Source organism: Girardinichthys multiradiatus, chromosome X (genome assembly GCF_021462225.1).
Source record: "Girardinichthys multiradiatus isolate DD_20200921_A chromosome X, DD_fGirMul_XY1, whole genome shotgun sequence".
Classification (NCBI taxonomy): Eukaryota; Metazoa; Chordata; class Actinopteri; order Cyprinodontiformes; family Goodeidae; genus Girardinichthys; species Girardinichthys multiradiatus.
The window spans coordinates 10,372,771-10,389,435 of record NC_061817.1 but is presented as its reverse complement, the minus strand read 5'-3'; the positions used below and the strand labels follow the sequence as shown (position 1 = coordinate 10,389,435).

The 16,665-nt window shown below is 39.5% G+C and overlaps 1 protein-coding gene across 3 annotated transcripts in view; it reads right to left on the bottom strand.

The window, feature by feature from the left end:
• The window catches only part of LOC124863345 (caskin-1-like), a 150,016-nt gene that overhangs the window by 54,937 nt on the left and 78,414 nt on the right, over positions 1-16,665 (bottom strand). For all 3 annotated transcript variants that reach the window (XM_047357688.1, XM_047357690.1, XM_047357691.1), the window contains exons 3-8: positions 13,265-13,362; positions 12,251-12,396; positions 11,227-11,322; positions 10,979-11,109; positions 3,911-4,019; positions 35-143 (exon numbers count right to left, since the gene is read on the bottom strand). In XM_047357688.1, coding sequence (XP_047213644.1) covers positions 35-143; positions 3,911-4,019; positions 10,979-11,109; positions 11,227-11,322; positions 12,251-12,396; positions 13,265-13,362 — 689 coding nt within the window. The remainder of the gene's footprint in view (positions 1-34; positions 144-3,910; positions 4,020-10,978; positions 11,110-11,226; positions 11,323-12,250; positions 12,397-13,264; positions 13,363-16,665) is intronic.

Sequence of the window (16,665 nt, the reverse complement as noted above, 5' to 3'; positions counted from 1 at the left end):
CATCCATCCATCCACATCCATCCATCCATCTCACCCCTCAGCAGCTGCTTTATCTCCCTGCTAGCCTGTGTTGCTGTGAACTGGTAGACGATGTCAAGCGCGGTCTGGCTGTAGGTATTTCTAACAGCTGCGTTGATACCGCTCTGGTGAAGAGAATAAAAGATGTTTGGGGTTTCTTTTTGTTTTTTTGTAGTATGGCGTAGACTTAAGTTTTTCTGAGCTTTTTCTAGATTCGCTTCAATACAAGCAGCCTTTAAAACAGTATCTTGCCAATGTATTTATTCAAATGTTATCACGTTACAACAAAGTTCAACATAAAGTACTGCACGATTGTATAGAGGAAGCAAAACGAAACATGGTTTTTCATTTTTGTTATGAGCCAAAATCTGAAAAGTGTGTTTTTCTTCAGTTTGTATTTAGACCCTGTGAGTCCCGCAGTTTCAGAATCTAGAAAATGATATTTTAAAAAAATATCTCAAGCTTAGTTTTCAAGTCTTGCCAGACATTCCCATTCTGATTTAGATCAGGATTTTGACTGGGACATAAACCATTCCAATGAAGTTCAGGCTGTATGTTTCGGGTTGTTATTCTGGTAAAAGGTGAACATCTCCCCCATGCTTTTGCAGCCTCCATCAGGTTTTCTTTCAGCTCCATCCATCTTCCCTTTAACTGTCACCATTTCTCCTGTCTCTGCTAAAGAAAAGTATCCTCATATCATGATGACTATGCAGTCAGGATAATGTGTAGTGTTACTTTTCACACAGTGGTAACGTTTGGACTAAAAAGCCTTTCAAACAAGGGCTTTTTTCCTTCCTTTCTGAGGCAATTTGTGAAGTGTGCCACTTATAGGTGTCCTGTGGACAAATTCTATCACCTGAGTTGTGAATCTTTGCAGCTCTTCCATATTTACCATGAGCCTCTTGGTTGATTCTTCGATTAATGCTCTCCTTGCCCAACTCATCAGTTTAGGTCAATGGCCATATTTTAGTAGGTTTGTAGTTCTGCCATACGCTTACCATTTTTTTTAAATGATGCAATGAACAGTGCTTTGTGAGAAAACCCAGCATATTGTTTTAAAACCTACCTGCTTTAAACCTCTCCACACCTTTCTCCCTTGCATGCCTGCTGAGTTCCTAGGCCTTTACAGAACAGCTGGGTTTATACTGAGATAAAATAATACATTTGACCTGTACTCTTTAAATTCCTTAAATGACTTCTGAAGACACCAGCTTCCCCGCGACCTACTATGGAAGAAGAGGTATAGAAAATGACTGACTGACTGACTTCTGAAGACAGCTGGGTGCGCTGGGTTTTATTTGAGGGTATCAGAGTAAAGTGGCCTGAATTTAAATGCACACACTTTTCAGATTTTTGTTTTGTCAATGAAAAAATCATGTGTCTGTTTTCTTCCACTCGACAATTTTGCATTAATTTGTGTTGATCAACTAAAATCTTGATAAAATACATCAATGCTTGCAGCTGTACAACAAACTCAAAGGGTATAAATTGTCTTGCAATGCACGATATTTATGTTAAAAATGAAAACATTAAGTCTCCTGTGCTTTAAACTCATAATTTAACCTGACTGCATGAACCTCAGTGAGGAGCAGTTTACCAACATGACATCAATAGAAAATAACAATATTCCCTTCAGGTACTTCTGTTAATTACAGCCGCATCTTATTTTCCAGATGGGACAGCTGAAGGCTGGAAAGCAATATCTTATTTGGGTTTGAGGCATCAAACATGGACTAAATGAACAAAGACGGGTTCAGTCCTAAAGTGCTTTAGGGCTTCCACAGTCAGCGTGCTAAATGACAGGGTTAGTTTCTCATGCTAGAGGACCCGCAGCCATCCAAACATATTGCTGCTTCTGTTCCACTTAAACCTCAGGGCCTTTAATGCCACCATCACAAGAAGGCCGCTTGGGTCTCTCCTGCTGTTTAGCACAATCTTTCTCATAACTGTGACCCACTCATATCACATGAAGCTGCAGGGGTTTTGGTTAACATCCTCTCATAAACAAGCAACAACATTAAGAGAATGCCACACATTTCCTCGGAAAAGCTTAAATTTCACATTTTATTATGTTAAAACCACAAACGTTTGTGCATTTTATTGCAACGCCAAATTATAAATCGATCTGAAGTGCAAACAGAAAACAAACTCCCTTCAGTCAGATACCCCTAAATATTGATTCCTATTGATTAAACTGATTAATAATACATTAGACTAGAGTTATGTATGCCATATATTTTGTGAGTCCCTTTCCAAAACAATCTTCCTGACAGATTATGTTGGAGGGCTCTATGATCTTTTGAGGACGATAAAATGGCAGAATTGATATGCTTGATCAAAAAGTATCTCTGGAAAAACCCTTGTGAAAAAATATTACAAGAATTGATCTATTTTTGAATTATGGATCTTTAGTCTGTTTGGGTAACCTGGGAAATAAAAGTTGAGACCCCATTTGGTTCAAAAATAATTTCATAGACAATATGTTTATTATTCAGGGCATTGCTGACTCATCTGAGAGGTCACAAAAGAACCAAGAACAACATCTAAAGCACTGCAGGCCTCACCGACTTCAGTTAAGGTCAGTGTTCATGAATAAGAAAGAGAGACTGGGCATCCAAGGTAGAGATTCAAAGTGAAAACCACTGTAGGCCAAAAAAACTAAAGGTCTGTCTTCCATTAATTAAAAAACATGAAGGCTTTTGAAGAATATAAAAATAAAAGTGAACCATTTTTAAAGCTGTGTGTCCTGTTACATCTAGAATAAAACTAGCTGCATTTTAGTCAAACATGGTGGCACAAGTGTGAAGGACTGGGGCTGCTTTGCATCTTCAGGACCTAGATTAATTTCCACAGTTGATGGATCCGTGAATCTGCTCTCTCAGAAAATCCTGAAGGAGAATCTTTAGCTAACAGTTTGTGGCCGTTAGGCTGAAAAAAAACTTGGTTTGTGTAGCAGAATGATGATCCAAAGCACACCAGCAAGTCCACCTTTAAATGACTTAAAAACACTAAAGAAAGGTTTGGATTGGCATAGTCAAAATCTGGACCTAAATACCTTTGAGATGCTGTGGTGGGACCTTCAACAGCTGTTCATCCTTGGAAACCCTCTAATGTGGCTGAATTGAAACCATTCTGCAAAGAAGGGTGGGCTAAATTTCCTCCACAGTTATGTAAAAGACACTTGAGGCCAGCTGTTGTTTCAAAAGGTGGTGCAACCTGTTATAAGGTTTAGGGAGCAGTTATTTTTTTAAATAGGCTCATGTTGGTTGGAGAGTTTTTTCCCGTAATAAATGAAATCATCATTTAAAAATTAGATGTTGTATTTATTCAGGTTATCAATGTCCAATTCATTTGCACAGCACTGGGTCTGAGTCTGATGGTAAAGATAAACTAAAATTATATACATCTTTATTTAAATCTACCTAAAAACTGTTCTGCTTGCTTTAGCAACATATCCAGGAAATTAATATTTTCATGTTGCAAAACTGGGAAAGGGGAAAAAATCTGGGAATCTAAACATTTTTCCATATTATATTATTTCCTTATTCAAACCTGTAAAGCACTAAAACTTTTCCAAGACCATGTATAACTGGTACATGGCATCGCTGATACAAGGTATAACTGATACAAGTAACATTTCTTAAAATTTTTTCCATCTCCCTTATTTACCCGTATTTTACTTTTTGCAAGCTGACATCATTTAAAGTCTTTACTTGCATTCTGAAATGAATCGGAGTTAATGCTTTGTTTGAAGTTTTGGTTGAGGGACAATATTTTTTAAAACTACGTTATATTCCATGGGGCCGAACATGTTAAAGCCAACATTTGGGTCGTTTATAAGCCAATATGACTTAGTCTAGTTTCACAAGGATGTTGGTGTAGTTCCACTTACCTCCAGCAGGAGTCTCACTACCTCAGTCTTTCCACATAGGGCTGCTTCATGCAGGGCAGTGCCCGCCTTGGTCTGTCGGTTGATGTCAATGCCTGCCTGGATCAGCAGTCTGAGAGCAGGAGCAGATGACACCAAAGATAGACAGAGAGAGTTAGAAGGCAGGAATGGCAAATATCTCTAAAATGTAACCAAGGCCATTCACTCTGATAGCTGTGAGAAAGAAACTGTGGTCTATTTTTTCTTGCACCCAAGTATTAGGGGTAGAAAAGGTTACAAATGTGACAGGTCTGGGCTCCCATCTACTGGTTTGACTGGGGCCCCTAATTTACAGGGAAGAAAAAATGTGATGGCACCCTTGATAAAACTTGAAACTGCATGAAAACTTGAAACTAACAATTCATTTATTGCACACTGAAAAGTAGCTCTAATTTCAATACATCTATTAAGTGGAGAAAACATTTACTTAAAAGAAATAATTGTTTTTTGCAAAATCACCAGTGGCCCTATTTTTGGTAACTATCCCTTTGAGATAAATGTAACTATATCACATCTGAACCATTGGACACGGTCTACATGAGACTGAGGGTGAACTTTTCAGCAACAAACACTACAGATGGGTTTGGTGTGAAACAAAGAATAGATATGTGAAAAAAGACCTCATGGCCTCTGTTAAGTACGGTGGAGGACCTGTGATGCCGTGGGCCTGTTTCTCTTACAGAGGCTTAGGCAACAATGCTAGAGTCCATGGTATCAATAACCCTTTGAAATATTCTTGACTTGATTTTTCTTTAGCTGAATAAAAGTTGGGGTTTTCAGTAGCAGATTATGCTGGTGGTGCAAGAAAAGCACTTTTGCTTGAGGGTTTTTACACATTTTGACAGGGGTGCTAATAAATGTCAGCACCATTCAACACCACTCAAGTTCATCAGTTAGACTTGTTTTGTTTCGTGGCTGAAGAATAAAATATGCATCAAACTGAGTTTTCTTCCTTTTGCTTATTTGCATCCTGGCTGTGAATCAGCAAAGAAGATTAATACAGCTTTTATCGTTGTTCATTATACACAATGTGACAGAACAGTCTGGATGCAGCTGGCACAAAACCAGAAACCAAATGGAAACTGCCACTCTGGCTTTGTCTGATGTTTCTTCTCCGACAAAATAAGGTCAAAAAATCCTCCTAGACACTGAAGCTCCAAAAACACCTGCTCCATCAACCTGTTCGAGTGACCCGTTTTAAAATCACACACTTTAAACATGCTGGGTTGAAGCTCACCACTACAGTGAAATACGTTACACAAAATATGAATACAAGCCTAAAATGTTTAGCTGTAGATTTCTGTTTTTTGTACAAATGCATGGCGCTGCATAAATGTTATAGCCTACCAAATATTGCATGGCAGCTGTTCTCTGCAACTGCTAAACTCCGCACATTAATATTGGAATGATGGCTGTGATTTTACAGCACATACGTTGCAGCTCCAGTTTAAAGGTTCACCCAGGAGTTTAGTTGGAAAAAACATGCCTAGCACAACCTAGCACGATTTGAACAAAAAGTTTTGATGGGGTGGAAAGTGCATCTTTTTAAGTGTTGCAATCTTACCTTTGAGTCATGTTTTGTAGATAAAATAGCCAAACATATTGCCTTTTGTCTTGTTAACTTACTCACATAAAACATACATTTGTTCCTGCAACATTTGTTCCTGCATTCCAGAGCTCAAAATGTCTGCCACATTAAGAAACTGTCTAACAGCAACTTAAAGCACCTTAAAAAAAGTTGGGATTTTTATTCCCACTATGTGATGGTCTCTTCTAGAAGACTCCCAGTCCAGGGACAAGCTTAATGCAAAGTTTTTTTCTATACTTTAAAATGGCACTTGTGAATGTAACTCTGTACTATAGTTTGTGAAAGGTTTCCAAAAATGATCCATTGTTCATGTAATTCCATCAGACATTATTGTCAATACTTAAACCTGCATCATCTGGGAGATCTTAGATAAAAGGGGACCAGCCTTGGCTTCTTCCATTGTCCTTCATGCTGTCATAATCCTGGTGGATGTGAATGTGAATTGTTTGTGTGTGAGATCTCTCCTCTTTAGAGGATCTTTGTTGGAGGGCACGCTGGCTGTGAGAAGACACCTGCAGTTGATCAGTTCAGCAGGTCTCTGGAGATTTAAGGAACTGTTTTGACAACCAGTCTTTGTCTTTTTTTAACCCATCTGTAGAATCAAACCATCTGAAAGTCCCTTGTGTGATTTCTGACTTTTTTGAAAAGGTCTGTTTTTGCCTGTTTTTTCCCCCTTAGGTTCACCTCCTGTTTTTCTTGTGCCTACTAGATTCAAGTCCCCTTGCTGGGTCCTAACAACACCTGAAATCTCCATTTTTCTAACCCTCCAGAATCTCACCCACACTAATCCTCTGCAGTCTTTCTACTGCCTTCAAGCCTCTGCTTGCCCACTCTCAGATGCTCTCCATTCAGCCTTCCTTTGGATCTCAAACCCCAAACCATTCCATTACACTGGACACACTCTCTGTAAGCAAACCACCTATAGCCTCCTGTATATCACTAGGCTTATCCTAACCCTTCTGAGCAAACCACCTTTATCCTAAACAGTAAACCTTTATTCTTTCAGTAACCTAGAAAATCCATCCAGCCATATTTCTCAACCTGAGGTCTTCCAGACGCAGTAGAAACCCGTTGCTGCGGTCTGATTTACTTTCCCTCTTTAAATAATTCTCGTAAACTTGTTTGCTGTCTTGCATCCTGGTTTGATTCTGCATGTGGGTTAGGAAAGTAAATGAGTATATGTCACATGCATGGAAAAAATGGTAATTAAATATTAGCATGGAACATGGATGTTCACAAGTCCTTTTTTGCAAGTCCAAGTCAAGTTCAAGTCTTTAAACTTAAGTCCAAGTCAAGTTTGAAGTATTTGAGTGGCACAGCAGTCTAAACGCAAATCACTTTATAGTTGTAATGGTCTGTCATGACACTTCTGCTGTTTGGTTTACATAGAAAGTTGCATTGTGATATCTAAGGTCTGATCATTAGCTTAAACTGGTAAATTAAAAAATACAATAATAAAAAAAGCACATACACAAATATTTTACAGATAAATTTGTTAGCTGTATTGTAACCTAGTAGGGGACCAAAGCACCTTTTTCCACTTATTTGCTGCGTTTCCTCCATGGCTTTTGGAAAAGTGAGAATACCACTTTTACCAATTACTTTTTTTGCCACTCTTCATCTAGGACAGATCTGTGAAGTGCATGACTAATGGTGTTAGTGCAAACAAACTGTCCTACCTGAGCAGTGGATCTCTACAGCTCCTCCATAATTACCATAGGTATCTTGTGGGGTTGTCAAAAAATCAGTAATTTGAAATAATAGATACTAAATCTGTATGATTTGATTTAATTGACTTTTTAAAGTCAATTAAAGTTACCCACATTTCATACAATGCAACAGGAAACAACACTCGCCAATTATTTTTACCTATGCCTTCCTCCCTCTTGGTTGGTTGGAGTAAGGGGGAGTCAGGTTTAGCCTAAACCGGCTCAGTTATGGTTGAGGTGCAAACAAACCCTCCATTTCTGCTACCTGTATGACCCCTTCTCTTTTCCAATGATTATAATCAGTCTGACAGAGAGAGGTATCCCCAATCCTTGTGGTTTTTAGTATAACAATGGCCACCAGTGGGCTCTAGATGGATCAGTTTATTATTTTACTTAGCAGCCCTACACATAGCCCATTCTAAAATGGCCAAACTCTAAGACTCGGTAGTTTATTCAAACCTCCCCAACAACCCCGCACCATTCCAAACTCTTTGTGAAGTGCCTTGAGACGACATGTGTTGTGAATTGGCGCTATATAAATAATACTCCATTGAATTTAATTGAAATAAATATGAATTTTTCAAACATACTCATTTGGGTCAAAACTGATACAAAATGACCCACTGTATCACTTCTTCGAGCAGCAGCGCTGCAATATCAGAGAAACTCAGACCCTCCCCGCAGCTGCTGATCAAACAAATGAACTGCTGCTTAAAGTTTTAAACTCTAACATGGCAAGTACAGCCAGAAAAAAAACAAAAAACATTGACAGGAAAAAATGAAATGCTGAAGGACACCACATGCTAGCTGCGCTAACAATACGACACTGATGTTTGAGAGCAAGTCAAAGATGTCATGGTCTGCAGCAGTGAAGTAGGAAACTTCCCAAACAACATAAGCTAATGCTATCTGTTTAGATATTAGCTAAACAGACATGGACAGCCCAGTGACAGTGTTCTGTTGGTCTAAGCTCTACCATCGAGATGTGTTTCCCAGGTGTGCAGCTCCAAGCAATGCCACGCTATGTACAGATAATGCAACGCTCTGTTCTACTGCAGTATTAACGTAAAACAGAAGTTATCAGCTGATAGTTCAGTTGGCTACTACACAGTGAAGCACGGAAACAAACCAACGCACTCCCTCTATTACTCCTCCTTTAGTTGTAAAGGCATGGGGAGCTAATGTGGCTAATAATAACACAGGTTATATTGGAGCCAGACTGAAGCTGACAATTACAGCAGAAAAAGAAAGAAACTTGCAGCCACCTGTCCTGCTGCTGTAGTTGAACAGTGTTTACATTATAAAGGTGTTTTCTGCACCAGAGCCATGTTTTGGAAACGCAATTTATTTTAATATAAAATAATCCTTATTTGTCCCTCAGTAGTAAAATCTGTATCAACAGCAAATTGACAGACAAATAGAAGCACACAGCGGCACACTGAAGATAGGCAATTATAATAAAAAACAAATTGCACAACTGAACCCCAGGCACACACTACCATACTGTTATCAACAGGAAAGTGACACTTTTAAATTAGATATGTTTCTAAATGAGGGTGAACTGTCCCATGTTAATTAGTTTTGCCCTAATTAAAGATGTTAAAATACAGTCATATTGTAATTAATATATTTTTTTTCTCTTAACTAGAGTATTGCAAAAGCTATCGGGTTTTCTTAGTATCTGTATCGAGTTTGATATTTTAGTATTGTGACAACCCCAGGCTCTTTGTTACTTTTCTGATTAATGATCTATTTGCCTAGGCCTGGAAGTCTAGATGAATTCTGTTTACTAATTTGGGTGACTGGTTGGATATTATTTAGGGATATCTACAGAGGCTGAGTCTAAATGCACACTACACTTTTGAGACTTTTTAATAAAAACCTTTTTGAAACCATGCAAGATTCCCTTGTTTCCTCACAATTATGCACTACTTTGTGTTGGTTTATCACTAAATGTACCAATAAAACACACAGTTTAAGCCTGTTTTGCGATGCAGAAGATTCTTAGGGCCTACTTCAGTTTGTACAAAATTCATTCGATGACAATATTCAATAAGTTAAGATAATAAAATAGCAAGGTGGAAAAAAAGTCAATCCAAAAAAATGAAAACAGTTGAAGAATAAACAGACATTAAATTATTTTGTTTAGGGGGGCTGCACGGTGGCGCAGTTGGTAGCACTGTTGTCTTGCAGTAAGAAGGTCTGGGGTTCGATTCCCGGCCAGGGGTCTTTCTGCATGGAGTTTGCATGTTCTCCCCGTGCATGCGTGGGTTCTCACCGGGTACTCCGGCTTCCTCCCACAGTCCAAAGACATGCCTGTTAGGTTAATTGGTAACTCTAAATTGCCTTAGGTGTGTGAATGAGTGTTTGTGTGTTTCCCTGCAATGGACTGGCAACCTGTCCAGGGTGTACCCCACCTCTCGCCCATATACTGCTGGAGATAGGCACCAGCTTCCCCATGACCCACTATGGAATAAGCCGTAGAAAATGACTGACTGACTGTTTCATTTAGTAAGCGTGTCTGTTCCACAGGTTGTCAGCCACAGCTACTGAGCATCATTTATCAATGTCACCTCTGGAGAGCCACGTTCTGCTCTGTCAGCTATGACTTCTTCTTTCTATCTCCCTTTGTATTTTTCTACATCTCAGTTTTTGCTCCCATATTCTGTCATCATTCACTGTAGCTGAGAACAACAGGAGTTTGTGAGGGTTAGGGTTGGTCTGCAGCTGCAGATATTCTGCTGGGATTTTTCAACCTGACGTTTTGTGTTGAACTCTTGAAATGATTGAATTTTGCAAAAGCATAAACAAAAGATAGTTTAGACCATTATGATATTATCTTAGAATAAATTTAAGACAAGATGGATCACAGTGTGGATCTGCAAAGACAACCATGTGTTGGAGTGTTTTCAGCCAATGTATCTGAAGAAGTGTTGGAGAGAGATGAAAAGACTGGCCCTCTGCACATTTTTCATCTCAACATTCCAGACTTCTCCACGTTCAGATTTTACTTCTGAGTTCATTTCGGCCATTTTAAAACATAAAAACAAACATTCTGCAAGAATTTACAGCAGGCATTTCTACACTAGGCAGGCTTTATATATGGAACCGGCATAAACGTGATACTGACTGATGAAAAGAAAGGACAGAAGGAAAGAAGGACAGAAGGGCACAGGGGAAGAAAGAAATTAAAGACACAAGAAAGTAAGAATGGCCCCAAGGATGAAAGCACAGAAAGTAAGGAGGACACAGGGAAGGATGGAGCAAACAAAGGACAAAAAGAAAGAAGAAAAGATTCTAGGAAGGACACAAGGTAACAAGGAGATAAAAGACAGAAGGATCTCAGGAAGGACACAAAGAAAGGAGGACACAGAGAAAGAAGGTTGAGAAGACATGAGGAAGGAAAGAGGGAAGGAATTAAGAAAAGACCCAAAAAAGCAAGAGGAAGAAGGGCATTAGAAAGGACACCAAGGAAGAGTGGAAGAAAACAAAAAGGGACACAATAAAGCACAGAAGAAAATAATTAAGAGGACTAGGAAGGAAGGGAGGAAGGAAGGAAGGAAAATAAAGTAGGAAAGGAAAGGTGAAAGAGGAAGGAAGGACAAGTAAAAAAAGACACAGGAAAGGAAATAAGGAAACTATGACAATCCATACTTATCCAGACCTGGGAAATACTTCAATAATATTCCATACTTTTCCTGACTGTGTAGGAATCCTGAAAAGATGAATGCATACCTGATGATGTCTATATGTCCATTTTTGGCAGCCAGATGGAGCGGAGACGTCCCATTGGGGTCTGCAGTGTCTCCTTTTTTAGGTTCCAACAAAGCTGCGCACATATTACTAGAAAGCAACAACTGGACCACCTGCACACACACATATGCAAGGAGATCATCAATTAGCAAACAACTCATTGTCCCTATGTATTAGCTAGTTTTATGTCTAGGTATTTTCTAACAACAGATTTAAACACAGGTCCTTACCCCGACTCTGCCGAATTCACAGGCCAGATCCAGGGGTGTTTTTCCTGCATTATCCACGATGCATGGGTTGGACTGGTGCTGCAGCAACATTTCAGACTGGAGTCAAGAAGCACAAACAAAATAGAAAAATGTGTCAGAAAAAGAATCATGGAAGATGCATATTGACGCAGATATTTCTCCCAAACAGGAACATTTTGAGCATCTATGTAAAGTTTTCTGTTAAACAATTTGCTTTCTGTTAGTGTCTTTATTAACAACCTTTTCCCGTGATGTCATTTCACAACAACACACATTAATGTATTTTATTAGGATTTATGGAAGACCACCACTCTGATCCACCTAAATAAAAACCAGAGGAAATGTGCTATTAAAGTTATCCAAATAGTAAAGAGTCCATACATGTGTAATTTAATCTAATTAAACAACCCTCAACATACAGGCAGAGCTACAATGGAATGGTTAAGAAGCATATTCATGGCTCTGTCAGTTCACATATGCACTCCTTGGAATCTGACTGAGATTGAGTTAATTTCTTCAAAATAATGGACAGAAATATGACTTTCTAGATAAGTAAAGCTGGTTGAAGTATACCCAAAAAGACTAGGGTCAGTTTTAGCTGGACTAGCTTATGTGGTAGGTGGCCAGGAGCACTGTCAAAAGTCCTCCTTTCTTAATGTTTAGAAGTGCCGTATGGCTAATTTGTTGCTAATTTGAGCAGGCGACAAATATGTTTTACTGGGTAAAGAAGACTCAAAGCTACCCTTTATGTTGGCTGTGTTGGACTGAGTAAGCTAGCTAATGTCAGTAAACTATTTTGAAATTAAACTCTAAGGAAGCGTAAAAGGTGTAAACAGCAACCAATCAAGAGTTTGTATTTTATTAGAGGTGTGTTAGTTGTTCAGCTAGGTTTCCAGCTTAGCTTGAATAAGACGGATTAGCAGTGACAAAACAGATTTTTGTTTTGTGAGTCCTGACAGTTTTCATCAACTAGTTGGCACCGAGGGTCGTCACCGGTGTTACTCACCACCTCATAGTGGCCGTGTTGTGCTGACAGGTGCAGAGGTATCTGGCCCTCGTCTGATTGGCCGTTGACAGATGAACCTGACTTCAGCAGCATCTTCATGGGCTCAGCTTTCCCCAGCCAGGCGGCATAGTGCAGCGGCCGCATTCCTGTATCAAAAAAAGGCCAAATGCAAGCTAAGTCATGTCGGATGAGCGCTGTACAGTGGCAGCCACGTTCATTGGTGTAAAAAGCCTTAAAATAAATAGATATTTTATAAGCAGGATGAGAAGGAAGGTAAAGAATCTCTTAAGACTACTGTTGGGGTACTATAACAAAGAGTGACATCCTAGGGTCACCGACTCCCCATAACTGTTTTATACCATCTACATGCAACCTAGTCTTTGGGAGAAATGTCAGAAAAAGTCATTTCTGTCCCACCATCATAAACAGAAACATATGTACTCTAACTGGAAGCTGGCATTTTGGTCACATGAAGCGAAAATTTAGCTTTTCCACTGCTAACGCCCGACGAGGGTTTGGTGTGAAACAAAGGATGAAAATGTGAAAATGCACCTCATGCCTAGTGTTAAGTACAGTGGAGGATCTGTGATGCTGTGGGCCTATCTGTCTTCAAAGGGCACTATATTAGAGTGCAATATCAGGATATTTTAAATAAAACCCTGCTGGACTCTACTGGAAAACTGAAAAATCGTCATTGAGTCTTTCAGCAATAATGATCCAGAACATACACAGAAATGGTTCACTGGACACAAAAATAAACCTTCTTTCATGACATCACAGTCCCCAGAGCTAAATCCAACAGAAAACATTTGGGGTGAGCTGAACAGGAGAGGGCATTACAAAGGACTCATGACTGATCAGGAGAGATTGTGAAAGGAGGGATGGTTAGATAGGTTAAAGTGTTAAATAAATCTTAACATAGTATATTTTACTACTGAATAAATGTAGCCAAACTAAATGATACATTTTTATTGTGAGATTGTGTCTATGCTTTAGTGCTTGTTTCCTCAATACCTTTCTGGTCTCTGATGTCGACAGCGGCTTGCGACTCCAACAGCAGAGAGACCAGCTCCAGATTCCCATTAAGAGCTGCATGATGCAGGGGAGAGAACCTGTGGCACACACATCATGAAGCTTTAGGATCAGACAAATGTTAAGCTAAAACACACACGTTTATACATACCCATAAACATACAATCATGGGTCAGAGATAGTGACAAAGATAGCATGACAAATGGATTTAATAGCAGGGGATTAGGGATCAAACATGTCTTTACTGCAGAGTTGTTAATGGGGCAGAGAGTGGAGAGATGGAAATGGATGGAGAGATTACCAAAAGGGGAACCATGTTCTGTTCTGCAGAGGATCCAGAGAGTGTGTGTGTGTGTGTGTGTGTGTGTGTGTGTGTGTGTGTGTGTGTGTGTGTGTGTGTGTAAAGCCTGAGGGTGAGGGTGAGACTGACATGTCAGCCTTGATGGGCAAGTGTGACGAGCAGCATAAGGAGAAAAAGGCATCACATAACCCGAGGACAGATTGGCAAACAGAAATGAAAGTGTCTCCAACAAACATTCATCAGAAGTGACAGAGACATAGTTAAAAGAAAACACGTTTTCTGTCAGTTTTAAAATTGTACGTATTGAGACATCTTCAACCAGCTCTTAGAGTATGGTAAACATGGTAAACTCACATTTAGCTCACAATAAACTCATGTTTAGCCGAACTGTAATAGGAGTGGTGAAAATCTTTGTGGAACCACCTTTACCAGGAAAATTCTGCTTATTACCGTTATTATTGTTTTTATGGCTACTCAAGTTCTGTCAGTCTTGCCTTTATGAAGCCTGGAAAGAAGGATAAAAATTTGACATTTTCAGTCCATAGTTTTGGTCTAGGTTTAGCTCTATAAAGATGCTAAAGGTCAATCTTTGTTAGCCTATTTAACTTTAACCCCACCTATCAACCATAGTCAGACATCAAAAGACATCTTTATGCAGACTTCACAACCAAATTTTCAGGTTGTGTAGATAGAAAGCAACGCCATTGTCTTTTCTACAGCCCCTTTCAGATTATCCTTTCCTTTCGTGATCTACATTCGTTCTTTGTGGCTCACAATCAGCTGAAAGGCCCTGACAGGGAATGGGGAGTTGAAGTTGTTTCAGCAATAGTACAACCTGGTTCCACTTTGGGAGGAAGTAACAAACACATAACCAACATGAACTGTAAGAGGTAACAGGATTGTGGAACCATTATGATATGGTGATATGGTCCAAAGCAAAGATGACTGGCACGGCACCCCAGACCATCACTGACAGTGGGTACTTGACACTGGACTTCTGGCATTTTGGCATTTCCTTCTCCTCAGTCTTCCTCCAGACTCTGGCACCTTGATTTCCGAATGACATGCAGAATTAGCTTTCATCCGAAAAAAGTACTTTGGACCACTGAGCAACAGTCCAGTGCTGCTTCTCTGTAGCCCAGGTCAGGCGCTTCTGCCGCTGTTTCTGGTTCAAAAGTGGCTTGACCTGGGGAATGCGGCACCTGTAGCCCATTTCCTGCACACGCCTGTGCACGGTGGCTCTGGATGTTTCTACTCCAGACTCAGTCCACTGCTTCCGCAGGTCCCCCAAGGTCTGGAATCGGCCCTTCTCCACAATCTTCCTCAGGGTCCGGTCACCTATTCTCGTTGTGCAGCGTTTTCTGCCACACTTCTTCCTTCCCACAGACTTCCCACTGAGGTGCCTTGATACAGCACTCTGGGAACAGCCTATTCGTTCAGAAATTTCTTTCTGTGTCTTACCCTCTTGCTTGAGGGTGTCAATAGTGGCCTTCTGGACAGCAGTCAGGTCGGCAGTCTTACCCATGATTGGGGTTTTGAGTGATGAACCAGGCTGGGAGTTTTAAAGGCCTCAGGAATCTTTTGCAGGTGTTTAGAGTTAACTCGTTGATTCAGATGATTAGGTTCATAGCTCGTTTAGAGACCCTTTTAATGATATGCTAATTTTGTGAGATAGGAATTTTGGGTTTTCATGAGCTGTATGCCAAAATCATCCGTATTAAGACAATAAAAGACCTGAAATATTTCAGTTAGTGTGCAATGAATCTAAAATATATGAATGTTAAATTTTCATCATGACATTATGGAAAATAATGAACTTTATCACAATATGCTAATATTTTGAGAAGGACCTGTATATATTGCTTTTCTCAGGTCATTGCCAATGTCTTTCGTTCTTGGCATTGAGTTAACAGAGAGTGTTGTAAGCTCTGAACCAGCAAACTGCAATAAATGCATACCTTTATAGCGCTGTTCCCACTTTCTGGTGTTCACTCAAACAACTATTTTGATTGGTGGCACCTGATTGCTTCATAACTCTCATAATTATATGTTATTGAAACAGAATGGCTGGACAAAGTTTTTTTCCACACTGATACTTCTGTATTTTTGCCATTTTGTTAAACGTGTCATTTCTTCATGATGTTGCATGTACCTCAGTTTTTAAGACCTGTTAAAAACTAAATCATTTTACTATCACCTCATAGCATACATTGCAATGGAAAAGGCTGTATTTTTACCATTAAATCAAATCCATGCTTTTCTTTTCTTTAGCCATTTATTAGTAAGAAAGATAAGCCCAGTCAGAGTCAGCCACTAACTCTATCTAACCAGCAGGATTCAGTTTTGCAATCAGGCTGTATCTGTTGTGCCACATTTAGAAAACTGCTGAGCAACGCACATTTACTGATGGGCTGTCAGGCGCTCTTTCAAAACAGTTAACATCCTATTATAAGAATGTAAGGATCAGGAAGTAGAAAACTGGAATCATAGATGTTTATTTTGGCTTTTCACCAGTGCAGCTCCTATTGAGTGAATCTGCAGATGTTTGTCAGGTGGAAATTGTTGTGGATTTCCACAACAAAATATCAAAGAAGCGGTCAAATGAGCACTGAAAAGAATCGTTATCTGTGTTTGCCTCCGTCTGCTGTTGTGAACCGGAAGCAACCGAATGTAAAACAAGAATGGCTGACATCACCATGTTTGATCGCCAAAACCTGGACAGCAATATCCAAGAAACCCCAGACTGAAAGACAATGCCTGTTCTGTCTTGTTCTGTTTTCCTTTTGTATATTTTGTTCAAGTGAGACATATAATTCTCAACAAATAATAAAACTATGTAAAATGAGTATTGATCTTTATTTACATTTTATTGTAATTCTAACATTGAAACTTATTTATACTCTTCTAATTCCATTGTTTTTTTCCATTAAAACAACATATTGTTTTGGCATTACAGCAGTCAAATCATTCTTATAATTGCAGACCAGCCTTTTGCAGGTTCCCACTGGTATGAGCTCCAAGTCTTTGAGGTTTTAAGACTTCCATGCCATGACCCTAATCTTTAGCTCCCTGCCCAGATTCT